General features: G+C 52.6%; 1 protein-coding gene across 1 annotated transcript in view; it reads right to left on the bottom strand.

Annotated features, from left to right (window-relative positions):
- Positions 1–2,630: 2,630 nt before the first annotated feature.
- The window catches only part of PRIM2 (DNA primase subunit 2), a 50,267-nt gene continuing 33,728 nt past the window's right edge, over positions 2,631–19,169 (bottom strand). The window contains exons 9-13 of the mRNA XM_054168001.1: positions 18,258–18,443; positions 10,304–10,430; positions 9,491–9,573; positions 4,333–4,401; positions 2,631–2,981 (exon numbers count right to left, since the gene is read on the bottom strand). Of these exons, the coding sequence (XP_054023976.1) occupies positions 2,754–2,981; positions 4,333–4,401; positions 9,491–9,573; positions 10,304–10,430; positions 18,258–18,443 (693 nt within the window). The 3' untranslated portion in view covers positions 2,631–2,753. The remainder of the gene's footprint in view (positions 2,982–4,332; positions 4,402–9,490; positions 9,574–10,303; positions 10,431–18,257; positions 18,444–19,169) is intronic.

Below are 19,169 nucleotides of genomic sequence, written 5' to 3'. Positions count from 1 at the left end.
CTGCCTGGCACAAAAGGAGTTTCTGAACTTCCACAGCAGCACAGCAGAGAGGGATGGAGTCATGAGGAGTGGGAGAAGAGCTTCTCAGGACTGAGATGGGGATGGAACCTGGCCTGGAAATGGCCTCAGGTTGCCCCAGGGGAGAGGTTGGAGAGGAGGAAAGATCTCTTTGCTGCAAGAGTGGCCAGGGACTGGCAGAGGCTGCCCAGGGAGGTGGTGGAGTCCCCATCCCTGGAGGGGGTTCCAGCAAGCTGTGGCCTTGGCACTTGGGGCCATGGTGGGGTTGGGCTGGGTGATCTCAGAGAGCTCTTCCATCCTTAGTGATTCCATCCCAAAGGTATCCTAGAGATAATTTCTTACCTTCAGCCATCCCTCTTGGAGGTACCTGCCCAGATGGACCACGTGGAGGTCCAGTGTCAGATCCAGAGGCTCACTGGTGATGGTTGCTGTGCCAGAACCCAGGTTATAGCTGTACACCACTCTGCCCTTCCTCAGCCCCAGCTCCAGGAAATCATCTCCATTCAGACCTGGGGAGACAAGACTGTGCCTTGACATTGGTCTCTGTTTGGGGAGTTCCTTCACTCCCTTTTGCCTTCCCCCTGTGGGGCTTCTCTCCTGCCCCCTTCTCTGCTGGGGAGGGGTCGTCAGGGGCTGAAGCAAGGGCTGGAGCTCAGCCCTGGGTGCAAGCCACATGCAGGCAGCAGTTCCAAGAGTGCTCTTCTCCTCTGTGGCTCATGGAGCTCTCTGCTTGCTTTGCTTGGTGTATGTCAAGAAGCCTGAAGGAAGCAGGCACCCAGCTGGCATGGGGCCTGGGGCACCCTGAGGTGCTGAGTGCAGTGATGCTGCTCTCAAGGCAAAAGGCACAGCCTGTGTGGTGGCCTTGCTGTGTTGGCAGAGCTTGAAAGCATGGGATGAAGGGCTTGGCTTCTGTGGCTTAGTTCCTGTCAGGTACAGGATGTTTGCCTCCATCATCAGCCTCTGTCTTGATCAAAACCTCTCTTTGGGGGATGTTTGAGTCTTGGAGAGGCTTACTGCAGGAGAAGGTCCAAGCTGGTCTGCTGTGCTTGCTCCCAGGGTCCCATTAGAACTACAGGAGAGATTAAACCAGAATAAAAGGGGTGCTGCTGTGACCCCTGAGCTACAGAATCCCTGCTCCCACTGCACTGCCTGGGGAACTCCCTGACCCAGACACCCTCCCCAGCACTCAGGCAGCCCAGGCTCAAGCACAGCCCCTGGGCAGGCTCTGAGGCACCTCACCTTCTGCAGCCAAGGGAACACAAGGGTCACCCTCTCCACGTGGTATCCACACACCTCCAGTACACCCTCCTGAAACGAGCAGACCCTCAGTCACAGCAGTTAGCTGCAGCAGCCTTCATGCAGGGCCAAACTGAGAGGTGAATTCCTGCCTCTGGCTGTGCAGCAGATGTCCTGCAGCTGTCACTGAGCAAGCCCCTGGACCCCCAGGGCTGAAACACAGCTTGAAGTTCAATCACATACAAAACTGAGATAAGGAGAAGTATCAGAGGCACAGAAGAACATCCATGAGCAGAACTACTCAGCACAGAACTCTTCATTGTAGGAAAGCGATCACAGAATCCCAGAATGGTTTGGATTGGAAGGGACCTTAAAGACCATCCAGCTCCAACCCCTTGCCATGGGCAGGGACACCTCCCACCAGCCCAGGTTGCTCAAGGCCTCATTCTCTCAGCTCTGCTGCCAGTTCCAAATGCTGAGGAGCAGAAAGCAGCAGTGATGAGACAGAATAGGGATAGAATAGACCAGGTTGGAGGAGACCTTTGAGATCGAGTCCAACCTATCACCCAACACCATCTCATCAACTAAACCATGGCACCAAGCACCCCATCCAGGCTCTTCCTAAACACCTCCAGGGATGGGGACTCCACCACCTCCCTGGGCAGCACATCCCAATGGCCAATCTCTCTTTCTGGGAAGAACTTCTTCCTAACACCCAGCCTAAACCTCCCCTGGCACAGCTTGAGACTGTGTCCTCTTGTTCTGGTGCTGGTTCAGAGGAGAGCTCTGCAGCTGTTCTGCCATCTGTGCTATATGCTGGGACCCCTCCTCTCACTACAGGGAGTGAAGAACTCACCAAATCCCCTTGATAATCAGTGTGGACACGCCAGCAGAGTGTGCTTCAGGTCACTCTGGGCTGCAGTGTGGAAGCAAATACAAGAGCTGAACACTGCACTGTTGTTCCCTCTGACAAGGGCAGAGGCTGCTGTGGCTCCCACTCAGAACTGAAGCCCCATTGACTCCTGCTCTCTGGAGTCACTCTCCAGACACAAATCAGGAAGCTGATCTCCCTCAGCTGCTCTTGCAAAGGAGAGTCAGACTCATCCAGAGAGTAATTCTGATCTCAAGTACCACTCAAACAGAGCTAAAAGGAAAAGAACACAAACTTTGACTTTGCAATTCATTTATTAAGAAAATTACAAAAGTGACCACAAACTGGGAGAAGAAATAGTTAACCACTTTGAAGAAAACAAAGGCAAGCCAGGCACAGGTCACCCAGGCCCTGGGAAGGCACTGCCCAGTCCTCCCCGTGCCACCTAACAGCACCCCAGAGCAGCCAGCAAAGCCCTGGATGCAGCCAGAGCTTTGGCACCTGCTGAAGCCACTCAAGGCATCCCAGGTAGCCAAGAGCCACATCCCCTAGCATGGAGACAAAGCAGCTAGAGAAGGGGAAGGGAAAGGAAAGCCAACCCAAGCCACCCCCTGGGAGCACAGCTGGCTCAGTCTTCAGTGAAGTAAGCCTCCAGCCCCTCCAGCTCAGCAGCAGCAGCTGTGCTGGAAGGGGTGGGGGCAGAACTCATATTCTTGCTTTCCTGACTAACAGCCTTCTGTTGGGAGCTTCCAGGGTTGCTTGGCTCCTTCTTCCCTTCTCTAGCACCACTCAGCAGCCTCTGGCTCTCTGTGAAGTACTGGTTAGGGTGATTCAAAGAGAAGCCCACATCATCCACCTGCAGGCGAGAGGGGAGCAGCACTGGTTAGTGCGGTTCAGAAGTCATCTCTGCCACGTTGGAGGACAAACTAATCAGCAATTCAGTAAAGCAGAAGGCATCACTTGGCACACACCAGCAGGGCAGACTTGCTTTCATCACCTGCTGTGTCCCTTCCTGCTGGAAATCAAAGGATGCCCACCCTACCTTTGCTGTAGCAAAGGCAAGGAGCAGCCCACAGCACATCAACAGCAAAGGATGCTGGCAAACCTTGACCCGTGCAGGACAATTGAACCTGCACCCTGAAACTCCATTTCCCTCCCCAAAAGAGGGCCTGGGACCAGGCCAGCATGTCCAGGGCAGCAAGGATTACTGCTGACAGCTGTAACAACTGCACAAGATAAACCCCAATCCCGAGCACCAGTCTGAAACTGGGGAGGGGAAGTGGCAGCTCCACATCCCGCAACCAGGAATGCAGCACCCTGAGGGCAGCAGGCTAGGACAGGAGCCCAACAGAGCCAGCTCAGCTGTGCTCCATCAGCAGCATCCTGCCTTCAAGTGCACACCAAAGAGCACAGAGCACTGAGTCTGCAGTGGAGCAGCCACACCAGCTGCACCTTTTCACTGCCCCTCACTACTGAGCATCAGCATCCTCTCAGCTCCATCACCATGCACTAACTGAACATGCAGCCAGAGCTCCACCACCTCACCAGCAAAGCCTTCACTTCAGAAGGAAGCTGCTCTGATGTGTGCCCCACACAGTGCTGCTCTGTCTGTCTCTGGGGCTCAGAAGCTGGGACATTGCCCTTAAAGGGTGCTCCCAGCCCTGCTCAAGCAGCCTGCACGTCCTGGCTGCCCACCAGTTCAGGTGAACACCAAGAGCACTTGGAGGGAAACACTGCTCTTAGAATGTGTTGGAAGATGCTAGGGAAGTAACTCTGTGTGTGTGTGCTGGGAGGTCAGAGCCTCAATTACATTTGTTGGTGTATGTTAAGGTACATCTGAAAACAGCACATATATTGGTTTACTATAGGTAATAAAATGTAATGGGTTAAACCCCACCCACTTGATTAAAAGCAGGGCACTGGAAAAGTTAAATGGCTTACAACAGACCAAGCCCAACAGTGTTGATGTTTCCAGGAAGAAAAGTGCAGCCTGTTATAACCTCTACCAATGTTCAGGCTGCTAACAACTTCCATGCATAAAAGCAGCAAATAGCAGAAGCTCTGAAATCAGTGAAATGAAAACCAGGAGGGCAAGAGAGCTGAGGAGGGATGTGGGAACTGCAGCCTCTGGGCTCCATGCACCATGTCCAAGGCTCTCCTCCAGACAAAGAGTGCAGTTAGACTCCAGCCAGAGCAGTGGTACTCACCTCGTGGGTCAGCTCAAAGTACTTCTGGCAGGCCAGCTGGTAGTGCATGCCCTTCACCAGCTCCAGGATCTGCACAGCAAGAGGGAAACCCAGGTCAGGAGCAGCACACACACCTCTTCTGGATACTCACCAGAGAACCAAGGAGGCTGGAGAAGACCTCTCAGACCATCAAGTCCAACCCTCCAACCAGCACCCTCAGGGTACTCGACAACAGCCCTGCAGCTCAGGGACAGCACCATGCACATCTGTGCCCTCCTGACACTGCCAACACTCAGGCCCACTGCAGGGCTTCCCAAACATCCTGGCCTCAGTAACAACAAGGTAGAGGCAGGACAAGATGTGCTGGGGCCTGAAAATGCAATTGCAGCACTTGGAGCTTCAGGAGCAAGTCGAACCTTCATTGTGGTAACAGAACTGTGCCAGGTAGCCGTCAGCCCTCACACTGCAGCCCCTCTGCCACCCTTGACTGCAGCCATAAATCCAGCAGTTCCAGGGGCTGAGGTATGAGGCATGAGGCAATGGAGGACTCCATGTGTGGTTTTGTCTCCCATGTTGCTGGCTTGTGCAGATGCAGAGTAAGGCAGCACTGTGCTCCCACCAGGAGCAGGCGATGCCAATTCCCGAGACAAGGATCTGGGAGAGGAAAAGCCTTTGCCCCCGGTGAGATTTATGCCTCTGCAATGAAGTTCTTCCCAAGCAGGCTCAGCAAGAAGGTATGAGGAGCCAGCTGCTCTGAACATCCATTAGGAAAATCAGGGCCATCTCTTGTCAGCACAATTTGCTTCCCACTCGAGGTAATCTCCTCTGTGCTGAAGGAAGCCTCCTCCTTATCACAATGTAATGCCAGCTAAGTCTTGTACAGTCCCAGCCCCTCCTCCCCCCTTCCCAGAACCAAAGAGCCTGCTCCCTGCTTATCAAACAGAGAAACTGCTGCAGTTGTGAGGCAGCCTCAGCAGAAGCACACAAGTAATGCTGATTTCAGGCCCCTCTCCCAGGGCTGCCCTCTGTCACACACAGCCACAGGCTGCAGCTGAGCTCCCTGCTCCCTCACTGACGGAAGCTGCCTGCTGTCTACTGGCAGATCTACCAATAAATTACATTTGTTGAATGGATAACACCAACACCACGGTGCCAAGGAAGTTCTCAGCCCTGCTGCTTCTCCCTCACAGCCCAGCTGATGGCACCCCTGTCCCTCCTGCCACCTGCTGTTCAATCTGGAGAAGATCAAGGCCAAGGCCAGCTAGGCAATGAAGTCTGAACCCTGGCACTAGAATAGAACAGAATAGGTTGGAAGAGACCTTCGAGATCATTGAGTCCAACCTATCACCCAACACCATCTAATCAACTAAACCATGGCACCAAGCACCCCATCCAGGCTCTTCCTAAACACCTCCAGGGATGGTGACTCCACCACCTCCCTGGGCAGCACATCCCAATGGCCAATCTCTCTCTCTCTATGAAGAATTGCTTCCTAACATCCAGCCTAAACCTCCCCTGGCACAGCTTGAGACTATGTCCTCTTGTTCTGGTGCTGCTTGCCTGGGAGAAGAGACCAACCCCCATAGAGGGTAGAGGTTAGAAGGGACCCCTAGAGATCATCTGTGTGTGAGTCTATGCTTAGGTATTTCTCTGTCACCTCCTCCTCCTCAGAAACTGACTGAGAAGTGTCAGGTGAAGTGGCTGAGGGCAGAAGGAAATTCATCCATCCCTATCCCCTCAGCTAGTGCCTCATGGTTCCCAGCTGGTTCCTCACAACTAAAGCCAGGCCCTGCAAGAGCTGTCTCTGGCTTTCAGCATGTGCAGCCCACACTGCTGCAGTGCACCTCTGCAGAAGGTTGTGCTGGAGTCACGATCAGAAGACTCTGTGCTGTTGCTGAGGTGAAAGGGGCACTTGCCAGGTTTACACCACACTGCTTCATTCTGCAAGTCAGTGTTCCCAAGGCTTCCCCTTGTTAGCTCTGATGTGCCTTTTCTTCAGAAGAGCAAAAGCCAGGGGCAGTCATGGCCCAGGAGAAGGTATTTCATTGATGTCTTCTACAAACACCTCTATGTTCCCTCCACTTTTAATGGGCAGCTTTTCTAGCCTGAAGTGGGGAGCAGCTTTTCTAGCCTCAAGTGGAACAGCAGCTCAATGGCCAGGGGGGGTCTGTGCTCAGGAAAGGTGTGCCTATGGCACCTGGGGTCAGGGCTGAGTGGCCATGGTGCTGTTGGGTTGATGGCTGGACTGGAGGAGCTCAGAGGGCTTTTCCAACCCAAACTATTCCACAGTTCTGGCAGTGAATGTGAGACCTGCAGTGAGTGCAGCCAGCTCAGAGCCTGCTGTGAAGCCTCTGCTTGTTGCAGGTTTGCTCTCCCATGCATGTGGCCAGCTGAGCGTCCCCCAGCCCAGAGCACCACATTCACTGCCACTGGAAAGCAGGCAGGGGACTGCCATGCACCTTGGAACAGACATTCATCTTCCCCTGACAACACTGAGGGGCATTTTTCACTTGGACAGCCTGCTTGTCTGGAGCACAGGGAGCAAGATGTGGCACTAAATGAAGTCACATTTGAAGAGAGCAAAAGAACTTCAGAGCAGAGCAAGGAACAATGCAAGAGGCCCCAGGAAACAGAGCACTTACTGAAACACCCAGCTGAGGGGTCAGGTCCTGCCTCAGCCAGTCAGGCTGCTCTCACTCCATCTGCAGCTAACAGGAGGTCTGACAGACTGAAGGGTATGGTTGAGTGAGTGTCAGTCTTGAGGCCCAGACCCTGGAAAAGCAACTACAGGAGAAGCCTTGAAAGACTGCAAACCACCCAGCCAGCCACCATCTCCTGAGCTGAAGGAGAAACAGCAACCAGCATCAGAGAAGACTCCAGGAGGCCCCAGTCTGGACTGAAGGATCCTGAGCTGGCATTAGCCATGCAGATGTTACTGACCACAGCCACAGAGCCATGAGGGGTGGCAGCTATGGGATCTGTGTGGGACCTCAGACAGGTGTGAAGCAAGCCCCTTCCTCTTCTGGGGAACCTCTCAAAGGCTGCCTGATGTAAAGGATCAAGGTCTGAGAACCCAGCCACTGCCAACCTCCTGAGTTTGGCTGGGTTTAGTTTTCTGGTGTTTTGGGTTGGGTTAACACCAGGAGTGGCCACTGCAGAGCCTGTACCCTGACACCCCCACCACTAAACCCAGGAACAGGACAGAGTCCAGGCAAAGAGGATGCTGATGGAGACAGCTTTTCTTAGCCACATCTGGCAGGAAAATGGAAGACTCCTAATGAATCCCAACCCAAAGGGAGAAAACCCACACACATCTATTCACATCAAGTAAGGATATTAAGTACAAAGACACTGCCCTGCTGTGCAAAGCCACTGGGGAAACAACCTCTGCTAGCTCCTGCCCACACACAAGCAAGGCAGCTGAGGCAGCAAATCCCCAGCAATCCTCCCCATGATTAGCAGGATAAAAAATCTCACAGCAGCATTAATTTTTGATGCATGTAAGATGGGAAGAAGTCAAAGGCAGCTATCCCTAAGTGCCTGTCAGAGATGGAAGACAGCCCAAAGCTTGTTTATGTGAACCAGGAGAAAAATAAAGGAAAGAACATCCCTGGAGAAAAGCCTGAGCAGCTCAGGCATTTGTCAGGAATGGTTATGAGTGAGCAGCAAATGCTTTAAAACTAATCTCCTCTCATTTGTATCTTTAATTGTTCCTTCCAAGGAGCAGAGACTGCTGAAAGCTGCCCTCTCACACACTCCTCTGTCTAATCCACCACTCTGGCAAGCACTGGTGACACTCCACACCAACTGAAGGCAGCAGCTCAGAGCAGTTTCTTCCTATGCACCAGGGGAGATTTAGGCTGGGTGTTAGGAAGAACTTATTCATAGAAAGAGAGATTGGCCATTGGAATGTGCTGCCCAGGGAGGTGGTGGAGTCACCATCCCTGGAGGTGTTTAGGAAGAGCCTGGATGAAGCACTTGGTGCCATGGTTTAGTTGATGAGATGGTGTTGGGTGATAGGTTGGACTTGATGATCTTGAAGGTCTTTTCCAACCTGGTTAATTCTATTCTATTCTATTCTATTCCATTCCATTCCATTCCATTCCATTCCATTCCATTCCATTCCATTCCATTCTACTCTACTCTACTCTACTGACCTAGAGCTGGTTGCAGGCAGTTCATGCACAGAACTGTCTCAGCTTCAGTCCAACCTGTCCATTCCTGCACCAAAGATGATGGCATCCTTTTGGAGCCTTATCCTCTTGCTAGAGCATGCAATGGGAGTCAGAGTCCTTCAGGACACCCCTCAGAAAGCTCCAGGCCCTGTGCTGTCCTTGCTTTACAAGGCAGGGCTTCAGCTGAACATTTCCTTCCCAGAAGCTGTGCAACATCTCTGCTTCACCTCCCTAGGCCTGGAGCTTTTGTAGTCATGGGGAAGTCAGAGCAATGGGTGGCTAAGAATGTGTGGGCTTTAGGAGCTGATTGCAGGAACAACTCCTCAGGTCTCCTGACTGCACTGTAAGATCTTCCACAAGTGACTGCAACAGTGAAAAGAAATTCTCTGAAACAAGCATAGAATGGATGGGGTTGGGAGAGACCTTGAGTATTATCCAGCTCCAACCCCATGCCATGGGCAGAGACACTTCCCACCAGCCCAGGCTGCTCAAGGCCTCATCCAGCATCATCTTAGAGTACTTCCAGGCACATGGTGTCCACAACTTCTCTGGGCAGCCTGTTCCAGTGTCTCACCACCCTCACTGTTAAAAGCTTTGTTCTAATGTCCAACCTAAATCTACCTTACTCTTAATTTCAAACCCTTGCCCCTTGTCCTATCACCACAGGCCCTTGTAACAAGAACCTCTCCAGCTCTTCTGTAGCCCCCTTCAGGTGCTGGAAGGCTGCTAAAATATTTCCAGATTCATTTAAACTCTTTTTTTCAATCAATGGAGTAAAATCAAGTAGAACAAGACCCTGGGTGGCACCCAGCACAGGGACAAACCAGCTCATGAAGTCACACAGCCAGAGGCGGTGACACCGACCCAGGCACCAGCGAGAGCACTGGAGCCAGAAAGCCAAGATGCTGGGTGAGATTTTGCAAGAAGAGACTCCTCACAGGCTGCACACAGCATTCCTACAGAGATGGGAAGGAAAAGTGCAGAGCAGTGCAGCTGTGCCTCACCTGAGTTATCCCAGCGGGAGGCACCTTGTAGGCCTGCAGCTTCTGCCTCAGCAGCTCCGCGTCGCAGTGGCGGAAGGGGCACCCTGCCAGGGAAAGCAGCAAGCTGACACACAGGCTGGGCACCCAGGCACCCCACAGACAGCTCAGCAGCTCCTGATTGTCTAGCAGCTTGTTGATTACAGTCAACTGCCCATCTGTGCAGCTGCTCACCTCTTACAGGCTACTTTAAAAGGATGACTGCACCGCACGGTCGTCAGGGGACATAAACCATAAACAGGCCACAGCACTCCTGCACTGACAGCAACAGAGCTCCAGGGAGCTCCTCACCAACAGCAGTAGTGCAGGAACTCTTGATAGCTGTGGAAAACCAGCCACAGCAGACCAGCCACGAGAGCCAACTGGCCCTTAAAGCCCAGTCCTTTGTAAAGGTGTTCCTTGAGAAACTGCTCCAAGGGCACCACCTGAGCTGCAAGTGGGAGGCTTTGCTCCAGAAGTGGTTTGGAGACACAGCTGAAGGAACACCCTAGTAGAGAGCAGCAGCAATGAAGCCAGGGTGGGTTTTCCATGCTTAGCCACACAGAGGCTGGAGAGGTTAGAAGTCAGCTATCAAACCTCAGAATTCCTGCCCAGCTTCATCCCTCTCACACCACCTCTGACGGGACACCGCTGTCATATTAAAGTCTCCTTGCACTGCCACCAGGTGCAGGAGAGCTGTGGCCTGAGAATGAGAGACCATCATTTAGGAGTCTAGAGGAGGGATCATGCCCCTAGCCAAAGCTCTTGGCATTCCCATTGAAGCAAGCAGGCACTCACCATGGTAGTCCCCCTGGCTGGGGGGGTTGGATATGATGATCTTCATGCAGCTGTAGGGGGTGTAGTCAGTCCTCCTGCCCTCCCTGCCGTAGCTGTGCCGGATGCTGTAAGCGTAGCCCTTGTCGAACTGCACCAAGAGAGGAACAAACCCTTGAAGCTGCTGCAGTGCAAGCAACACAATGAACCCTCCAAGCACACTCCCACTGAGCACAGCACAACTGGAGCTGCTGGCTGCTGTGTGTGTGACACAGGCTGGCGGGAGCACAGACTCCCCCGTGCAGGGCTGTGCAAGCGCTGCCAGCTGAGCTCTCCTCAGCTGACACAGGCATTGCTTTGGAGGGAAGGTGACTGAAAGAGCGAAGGTTTGATTCCCCAGATGCTAGGAAATGAAGAAAACAGTCTTTTAAAACCTTCCATGATCATCCCCACAGCCACTGCCCTGGGCAGCCTGCTCATGAGGCTGGGGAAGAGTCTTGAGCACAGGTCCTGTAAGGAGCAGCTGAGGGACCTGGGGTTGCTCAGTCTGAAGAGGAGGAGGCTGCAGGGAGCCCTCATTGCTCTCTACAGCTCCATGAGAGGAGGCTGGGGTCAGGTTGTGGCTGTCCTGTTCTCCCATTGACAGGGAGAGAGGAAAAGGCCTCAAGTTGCCCCAGCTCAAACAGCAGAGCTTGGCTCAAGGGCTCTGGCACTCTGTACAAAATGTGCTGTAAACCCCAGATTTTTCCTTGATTAATGGCAAACCAGAAACAAAACAAAACTAAGCAAACCCACAACATTGTAAGATGATGATCAAAGGGGAGAGAAGCTCAGGAGAACAGCTATGAGCCCTTGCTGGCACAGCAAAAAGAACTGCTGAGGTTCCCCTGTGCACAGAGCACAAGAGACTGCAAACACAGCAGGAGCCAGGCTGCACTCAGGCAGGCTTGCTCTGAGCACACAGGAATATCTTCCCATAGTTAACTCTCTTTTGCTTTGTTAATTCATCACAAATTAAAAGATGACTTGCAGGGAAAATGCAAACAGAGCAGTAACAAAGCTCCACTGCCAGACTGCTCTGAGCTCCCTCAGAAGGAGCACACAGACCCTGCCTGCTGTGAAGCTCTTACCGGGCAACAGCTCTGGTAACCAAACACAACTGCTGCAACTCAGCCAAGAAACCAATCTCTCTTGTGGTTTGTTTTGTTGTTGCTGTTCTAATAAAACAAAGCCAGACAAATTCCTCAAGGTTTGCAGCCCCCACCACAGCCAGAGAGCTGCCAGACCCCATGGTGGTGTGGCAAAGGGCAGCAGGCTCTGTTCAGCAGCCTGCTCTAAGAGCTGTGCAGTGCTGAAGGCACCAAACAGGGACCTGCTGAAGACTGCACTTAGGGCACTCAGATCCTGCACAGCTGCTGAATTCCTCTAGCACCCAGACAGACAAATACATCTATTGCTGTGCTTAACCTGTCACAGCCTGACTCCCTCACTGCTGCAGTGATGGCTGCTACAGCAGGGCCCTCCTCTGACAAGCTCACAGCCCTTTTACAGAGAGAGCCAAGGCCAAGGCTGACAAGTGGCTCAAGACCACAAAAGGGAGCTTAGAAAATTAAAGGTCTGGCTTTAGCATCTGTTTTTAGACACACAATTCCAGCAGGACAGCACAGCATGGAAATCAAACACATGTTGCTGTGATTAAAACAAGCCACAGGAGACCAGATCCTGATCTAAATTGGTTTTAGGAAAGGCATTGATTGTTTTCATGCTCAACAGTGCCAGAACCTTACCAGTAAGCTGCTCACACTGGACTGCTACAGACAAGACTCCAGTGCCTTGCATGCAACAACCAGGAGAAGTGATCCTGCTCCTCCCCATAGCAGTTAGCAGAGTTAACAGCACTGCAATGCCCTGGGAGAGAGACTCTGTAGCCAGAGCTCTGCTCGGACCCCAGGACCTGCACCAGCTGCAAGGCTGCCCCAGATGTTCCTGTGTGATGTAAGCCAGGTGATGAAAACAGCCTCAAAAGTAAGGGCAGATACACTCAGCAGGCTAAAGAGAAGGCTGAGCAAATTCCAAGCCAGTAACCACAGGAAGCTGCTAACACAGCTTTGGCTTTGCTACAAAGACTGGAGAGCTCCGCTTCCAACATGAAGTAACAGAGAAATCTGGTAGCAAGTGGGAGGGGGTTGGAGTGGAAGAGCACTCTGTGTGTGCCCACACAAGAGCCTCCCAGGAGGCACTGGGCTGGAATGATTTGTTATCCAGCACACCACCAGCAGTTGTGCTCTGTTTCAGTAACACCCACCAAACAAAACACAGTGAAAACCCATGGGTTCAGTCCAGCTCCAGCTCACTGCTGTAAGATTTTTCATCTGTAAAGCAAAAAAAAATCAGCTTTTATATTTCCCTAATTCTAAGGGTTTCTTAAAACAGTTTTCTGTAACAGAACACAGTCTCAGGATAAAAAAAAAGGTTCAGCTCTAAAATGTCGAGAGAGCAAAACAGCTTGCTGGCAGTACTCAGGGAGCTCAGACAGCTTCAAGGTGCATGGAGATGCTGGCTGAGAGCGTCAGGCCTGACAAAATGCAGCTTCAGAGGGGAATGCACAGCCTGACGGAATGGAATGGAATGGAATGGAATGGAATGGAATGGAATGGAATGGAATGGAATAGAATAGACCAGGTTGGAAAAGACCTTTGAGATCATCAAGTCCAACCTATCACCCAGCACCATCTGTTCAACTAAACCATGGCACCAAGCACCCCATCCAGTCTCTTCCTAAACACCTCCAGGGATGATGACTCCACCACCTCCCTGGGCAGCACATTCCAATGGCCAACCTCTCTTGCTGGGAAGAACTTCTTCTTAACCTCCAGCATAAACCTCCCCTGGCACAGCTTGAGACTGTGTCCTCTTGTTCTGCTGCTGGTTGCCTGAGAGAAGAGACCAACCCCCACCTGGCTACAACCTCCCTTCAGGGAGTTGGAGACAGCAAGAAGGTCTCCCCTGAGCCTCCTCTTCCCCAGCCTAAGCAACCCCAGCTCCCTCAGCCTCTCCTCACAGGGCTGTGCTCCAGACCCCTCCCCAGCTTTGTTGCCCTTCTCTGGACACCTTCCAGCATCTCAACATCTTTCCTAAACTGAGGGGCCCATAACAAGAGGACACAGTCTCAAGCTGTGCCAGGGAAGGTTTAGGCTGGATGTTAGGAAGTTCTTCCCAGCAAGAGAGATTGGCCATTGGAATGTGCTGCCCAGGGAGGTGGTGGAGTCCCCATCCCTGGAGATCTTTAGGAAGAGCCTGGATGAGGCCCTTGGTGCCATGGTTTAGTTGATCAGATGGTGTTGGGTGATAGGTTGGACTTGATGATCTCAAAGGTCTCTTCCAACCTGGTTAATTCTATTCTATTCTAACACCGTGCCCCCCTTGCCTCCTGCTAGTAACCCCCTGCAGTTTTGATCTCCTGAACACAGCCACAGCATGTGCAGGCTACACACACCCCTGCACACCCCACAGCTACAGCCATGCCTTTAGCCAAGGCTCAAGTGCCCTTCTGCCTCTTCGTGGACAAGAGAGGGGAACAAACATTTTGGTCAAGGTCCATAGGAGCCTTTATACATCCTGGGAGAACTGAGGCCTGAACATGTGCCTGCATCACAGTGCTACTGATCTCCAGTTAAACAAGGACCAGGTTTTCACCTGCACAGAGGAATTTCCATTGCATCTTTATCTCTTAGGTGTTAAACATTGTGCCCTGCTGTTCAACATGCCACTCCAGGCTGCAGATCTGTGAAGTTTAAGCAATTCAAGACTAGAAGAGCCAAATGACAGCCTGTTAGAGAATTATAATTAAGATGTGACAGAACAAAGACTCTGTTCTGATCCATGAATCAAAATATGTTCCTGAAATAGCAGGTAGCACTACTCAATAGAAAGGAGACAGGCTGGAAAAGAACCTAGCTGCAAATCAACCCTCAGATCTCAGACAAGGAGAGAGCAAAATACTAAACCCTGTACCTGACTGATACAGAAAACATTCCTGGGACTGAAGCAGCCAGAGGCTGTTTCACAGCACCAGCACAGCATCAGTGCATCACAAACTGCACTGGGCACAGCTGTGCATGCTTCAAGCACTGCCCTGCAGATTACCCAGTGCCTATTTCTCCTGAATTTCAGTTTGGGGGGGGGGGGGGGTATGATGCAATTAGATCTACAAAGCATGACAGACCCAGCACTTCCCATTTACAGCCACACCTTCCCTATTCCTTGTGCTCCTGCCTCCCTCTAGTGCCCGGCCCTCACCAACACTGACTCAAACCTGTACCCAGAAGCAGATAGGTCAGGCTGGGAAGCACCTCAGGAGGTCTGAACACCAAGCTGCTCCTCCTGGAATTTCTGATTGGCCCTGACAGAAACATTCACCACCAGCTAGCTGCAGTCAAGGTGAAGCCTCACTCCTGAAGCCACATTCAGATCCTCTGAGGAGAACTGAAGAGCCAGGAAAATCAAACCACTGGAACAATCTAATTGTGGGTATCTTCACCCCAAGGCTTCATCATGTCTTAACATACTCCTTTGCATCCTGATGCAGTATGTGGCTGCCAAGCTGCCTGTCCTCACTTCCATGTGTGGAAGAAACATCTAGAACATATTAATAACCATCTGAAGCTCTTAAGCCTCATTGTGAAGGGTTTGCTTCTTTACCAGTCACAGAGCCTGAGCTAGATTAAGTCTGAGCCAACTCTGCTCTCCCTTCTTTTGGATGAAGTCTGCTGTGAGGCCCTACACCAGCAAAAAGAGCTGAAGAGGTACCCCTCAGCCAGCCACCAGCCTCTGGCACCCAGAAAACAGCCTCCTCATTGCCTCCTCAAGGCTCCAGTCTCACCCCCACAGCCTGATCACACAGACATGCAAGCAGTGACAGCCAGGTGAGGATTTCTTCTCAGCTACCAGAGCATCTGTACAACTGCACTGCAATTAAATCCTTTGTCTTGGCTCAGCACTTTCTTGTTCAAAGTACTTGGAAAGCATATTGGAGACCTTCCTCTGGTTTTGGGGGTGAGACAGGGGGGGTTATTTTTTAATCACCAAGAGCAGGATGTGTAAGAACCTGTGTGAATTAATATCTGCTTACAGTAAAATGATGTTGTATGGAAATAAAACAGCCTTGAATTAGCAGTGAGGCTCTGAAGCCAGCTGGCATAACCAGTCAGGAGTTGCCTAGCACCCCCTGACAGCTGATGCTGGCACCTGAACAACACTTACCATGCAGGCCCCTGGCCAAGCAACCAGTCTAGGGAAGGCACAACAGTGCCATCATCTCCACTCTGCAAAGGGACAATGTCAAGAGTGTCAGACAGTGCCAGCAGGAGCTGCATTGATGCTCAATGAGGAGAGGCTGAGGAAGCTGGGGTTGCTTAGCCTGGAGAAGAGGAGGCTCAGGGGAGACCTTCTTGCTCTCTCCAACTCCCTGAAGGGAGGTTGTAGCCAGGTGGAGGCTGGTCTCTTCTCCCAGGCAACCAGCAGCAAAACAAGAGGACACAGTCTCAAACTGTGCCAGGGGAGGTTTAGGCTGGATGTTAGGAAGAAGTTCCTCCCAGCAGGAGAGATTGGCCAGTGGAATGTGCTGCCCAGGGAGGTGGTGGAGTCCCCATCCCTGGAGGTGTTTAGGAAGAGCCTGGCTGAGGCACTTGGTGCCATGGTTTAGTTGATGAGATGGTGCTGGGTGATAGGTTGGACTCAATGATCTCAAAGGTCTTTTCCAACCTGGTTAATTGTATTCTATTCATTTTCCCAGGACACTAAACATTACATGGCACTGTACTGGCAAAAACCACAGGTCACTGATTCAGTTACAGCTGTGAAAAATCTCTGTGTCTTTAACCCAGGCTGAAATTGGGTATCTAGAATGTGAGAACAATGAAGATGAGATGGTAACAGCAACCTGTTTGTGAAAGGCACAGCAGCTCCAGCCCCTTGCTGCACCTCCCAGCATCCAAACACAGGATGACAAAACTTCACTTACTTCTAGGGCCTGTCAGGAGGGATGCTATGGCAGACAGGCCCAACAGCCCTGTGATGGCAAGCAGGATGCCTCCACACACATACATCCAGGACACAGCATAGTTTGTGCCCCCACAACAGCCCCTTGGAGCAGAAGCAGCAGAGTGCTGGGGAAAGCTGAGCTCCCACAGCAGGAGAGGCCAAGCACCACAAACACAACTGACTGCTCCGACACACACCACAGGCCACAGACAGCAGAGGAAGCCTCTGCCTCGGCTGGTCAAGGCAAGGAGCAGCTCCCACACATCTGTCATGCTCTCATGGTTGTGACATTTCCCTTGCTCTCAAGACTCAAGGACACAGGCAAGGCTCAGAGCAATGAGTGACCTCTCAGAAGCACTGCCCACTGCACCCAGGAGCAGTTCCTTGCTGCTTCCTCAAGCATCTCCTTCTGCCTTCACTCACCCCAGGCTCTTCTTTTACTCTCACACTGTAAATTCACTCAGGCTCCCCTCACACACAGCTGTCCAATGAATTTATAGTCTTTTGAACTAGCCAGCAGAAAGAGGCTCCCCTCCCCGCTCAGTGCTGGCTGTACTCACTGCCCTGCCTGCTGAATTGATGGGGAGTACCTGCATTTCATGCACACCATTGATTCCCCAGGGATTCAGTGGTGAAGGAAGATCTTTCCAGTCCTCACCCAATCTTCACAAAGGCTTTTTGTGGCTCCTTTTCTCCCCGTGCTTCAGGCCAGTGGCCAGCAGAGTGGATACAACCAGAAGCAAAACCAGAAGAAAAGGCAAAAGCCACCAGTGTGCCTGTGGCCAAGGCCTGCTGTGGGGGACTGTGATGAATCTGTGGCCCTTCTGAAGAGCTCTGATGAGGGGTTCAGTATTGAAAACATCACTGTGTTCCCATGAGAAGCTGGAAACTCCCTGGACTGAATGTTGGAGGAGAAGAAACCGCAAGATAAGGCAGGAGGCTACCTGGGCTAGCTTAACAAGTAACTGTAGCAATACTGTCACTGACCCATAACCAATCACACACAGCCACACTAGCAACATACACACAAATATGTGCTGCTTGCTGGAATAAAGGGAGTCTTTTGTATCACAGTATCAGTCAGGGTAGGAAGGGACCACAAGGATCAGCTAGTTCCAACCCCCCTGCCATGGGCAGGGACACCCCACACTAGATCAGGCTGGCCAGAGCCTCATCCAGCCTGGGCTTAAACACCTCCAGGGATGGGGCCTCAACCACCTCCCTGGACAACCCATTCCAGGGCTTTACCACTCTCATGGGGAAGAACTTCCTCCTCACCTCCAGCCTGAATCTCCCCACCTCCAGCTTCATTCCATTCCCCCTAGTCCTATCACTACCTGAGAGCCTGACAAGTCCCTCCCCAGCCTTCTTGTAGCCCCCTTCAGATACTGGAAGGCCACAATAAGGTCACCTCAGAGCCTTCTCTTCTCCAGACTGAACAGCCCCAACTCCTTCAGTCTGTCCTCATAGGAGAGGTGCTCCAGCCCTCTGCTCATCCTCCTGGCCCTTCTCTGGACACCTTCCAGCACCTCCAGATCCCTCTTGCAATAGGGGCTCCAGAACTGGAGGCAGTACTGCAGGTGGGGTCTCACCAGAGCTGAGCAGAGGGGGAGAATCACCTCCCTTGCCCTGCTGGCCACACTTCTCTTGCTGCAGCCCAGGATCTGATTGGCTTTCTGGGCTGCAAGTGCACACTGAGAGCTCCTGTTGAGCTTCTCCTCCCCCAGCACCCCCAAGTCTCTCTCCTCAGGGCTGCTTTCCAGCCAGTCCCTGCCCAGCCTGGATTTGTGCCCGGGATTGCCTCAACCGCCTTCCTCTATACTCTGCTTGCGTTTGCCGTCATCGCTTTGGCTGTCCCCCTACCCCCACGCAGCGCCAGCCTGCCTCACCCAGCAGCGCGGCACGGCCCCGCCGAGCTGCTCCGTCCGTGCGTTACCTTGTCGGCATCCACCTTCCCGCGGATGAACTCTCTCTTCCAGAAGTCCAGGGCCTGCTCCAGCGTCAGGCCGATGCCCTTCAGGAAGAGGCCGTACTGCATGCGGCCGCCGTGGCGCAGGTGGTGGTTGTCCCGCAGGGCTCGGTGCAGCTGCCGCATGCAGAGCGGGAAGGACCTCACCGACAGCTGCGGGGACAGAGGCTGCTGGTTAGCAATCCTGCGCCGGCAGGCTGCGTGCTGGCCGCCGGCTCGCAGCGGGGAGGCGCCGGGGCAGGCTGCCCAGGCAGGCGGAGCAGCCACCAGCCCTGGAGGCGTTCCGGAAGCCAAGAGAGGTGGCGCCGCAGGACAAGCTCCAGTGGCCACAGAGGTGTTGGGTAGAAGGTTGGACTTGATGATCTTAAGAGATCTTTGCCAACCCTAAGGATTTGTCGTGGGTTAACGCCCATTCTGAAAACAAAGTGGGGAGGGCTTGGGAGGGCTTTGCCCTCCCTGCAGGGCGTCTTCCCCCTGGGAAGCTGAGTCTGTTCCACTCCCCCCCTCCCTGCCCAGCTGGGGTATAAAAAGCAGGGCATTGCAGCTATTAGCTCTCCTTTTGGCTCCTGCCTCTCCTGGATGAGAGCTACTGCTGCTGCCCTCCTGCTCCTCTGCCACGTGGAGGTCGGGCCTGATCCTTCTCCCTGCTGCCTCCACGCCTCTTCAGAGAGAGATTGGTTTTGTATTCTTCTTCTTTGTCCCACTCCCATCCATCCTTGTCCCTTGCCCTTGTGAACCTTACCTTTTTTATATATATATATATATTGTTTAAAGAAAACTCTCTACTTCCAGGCCAACTCCAAATTATTGCTTGGTGGATTTGCTCCAGCCCTTTCCCTTTTTTTTTCCCTCTCTGTTGGGAGGGAGGAGGGGGGAGCG

This window comes from Dryobates pubescens, chromosome 2, assembly GCF_014839835.1.
Source record: "Dryobates pubescens isolate bDryPub1 chromosome 2, bDryPub1.pri, whole genome shotgun sequence".
Lineage (NCBI taxonomy): Eukaryota > Metazoa > Chordata > Aves > Piciformes > Picidae > Dryobates > Dryobates pubescens.
Note: the sequence above shows the minus strand (reverse complement) of the source record. Positions and strands in the feature narration are given on the sequence as shown.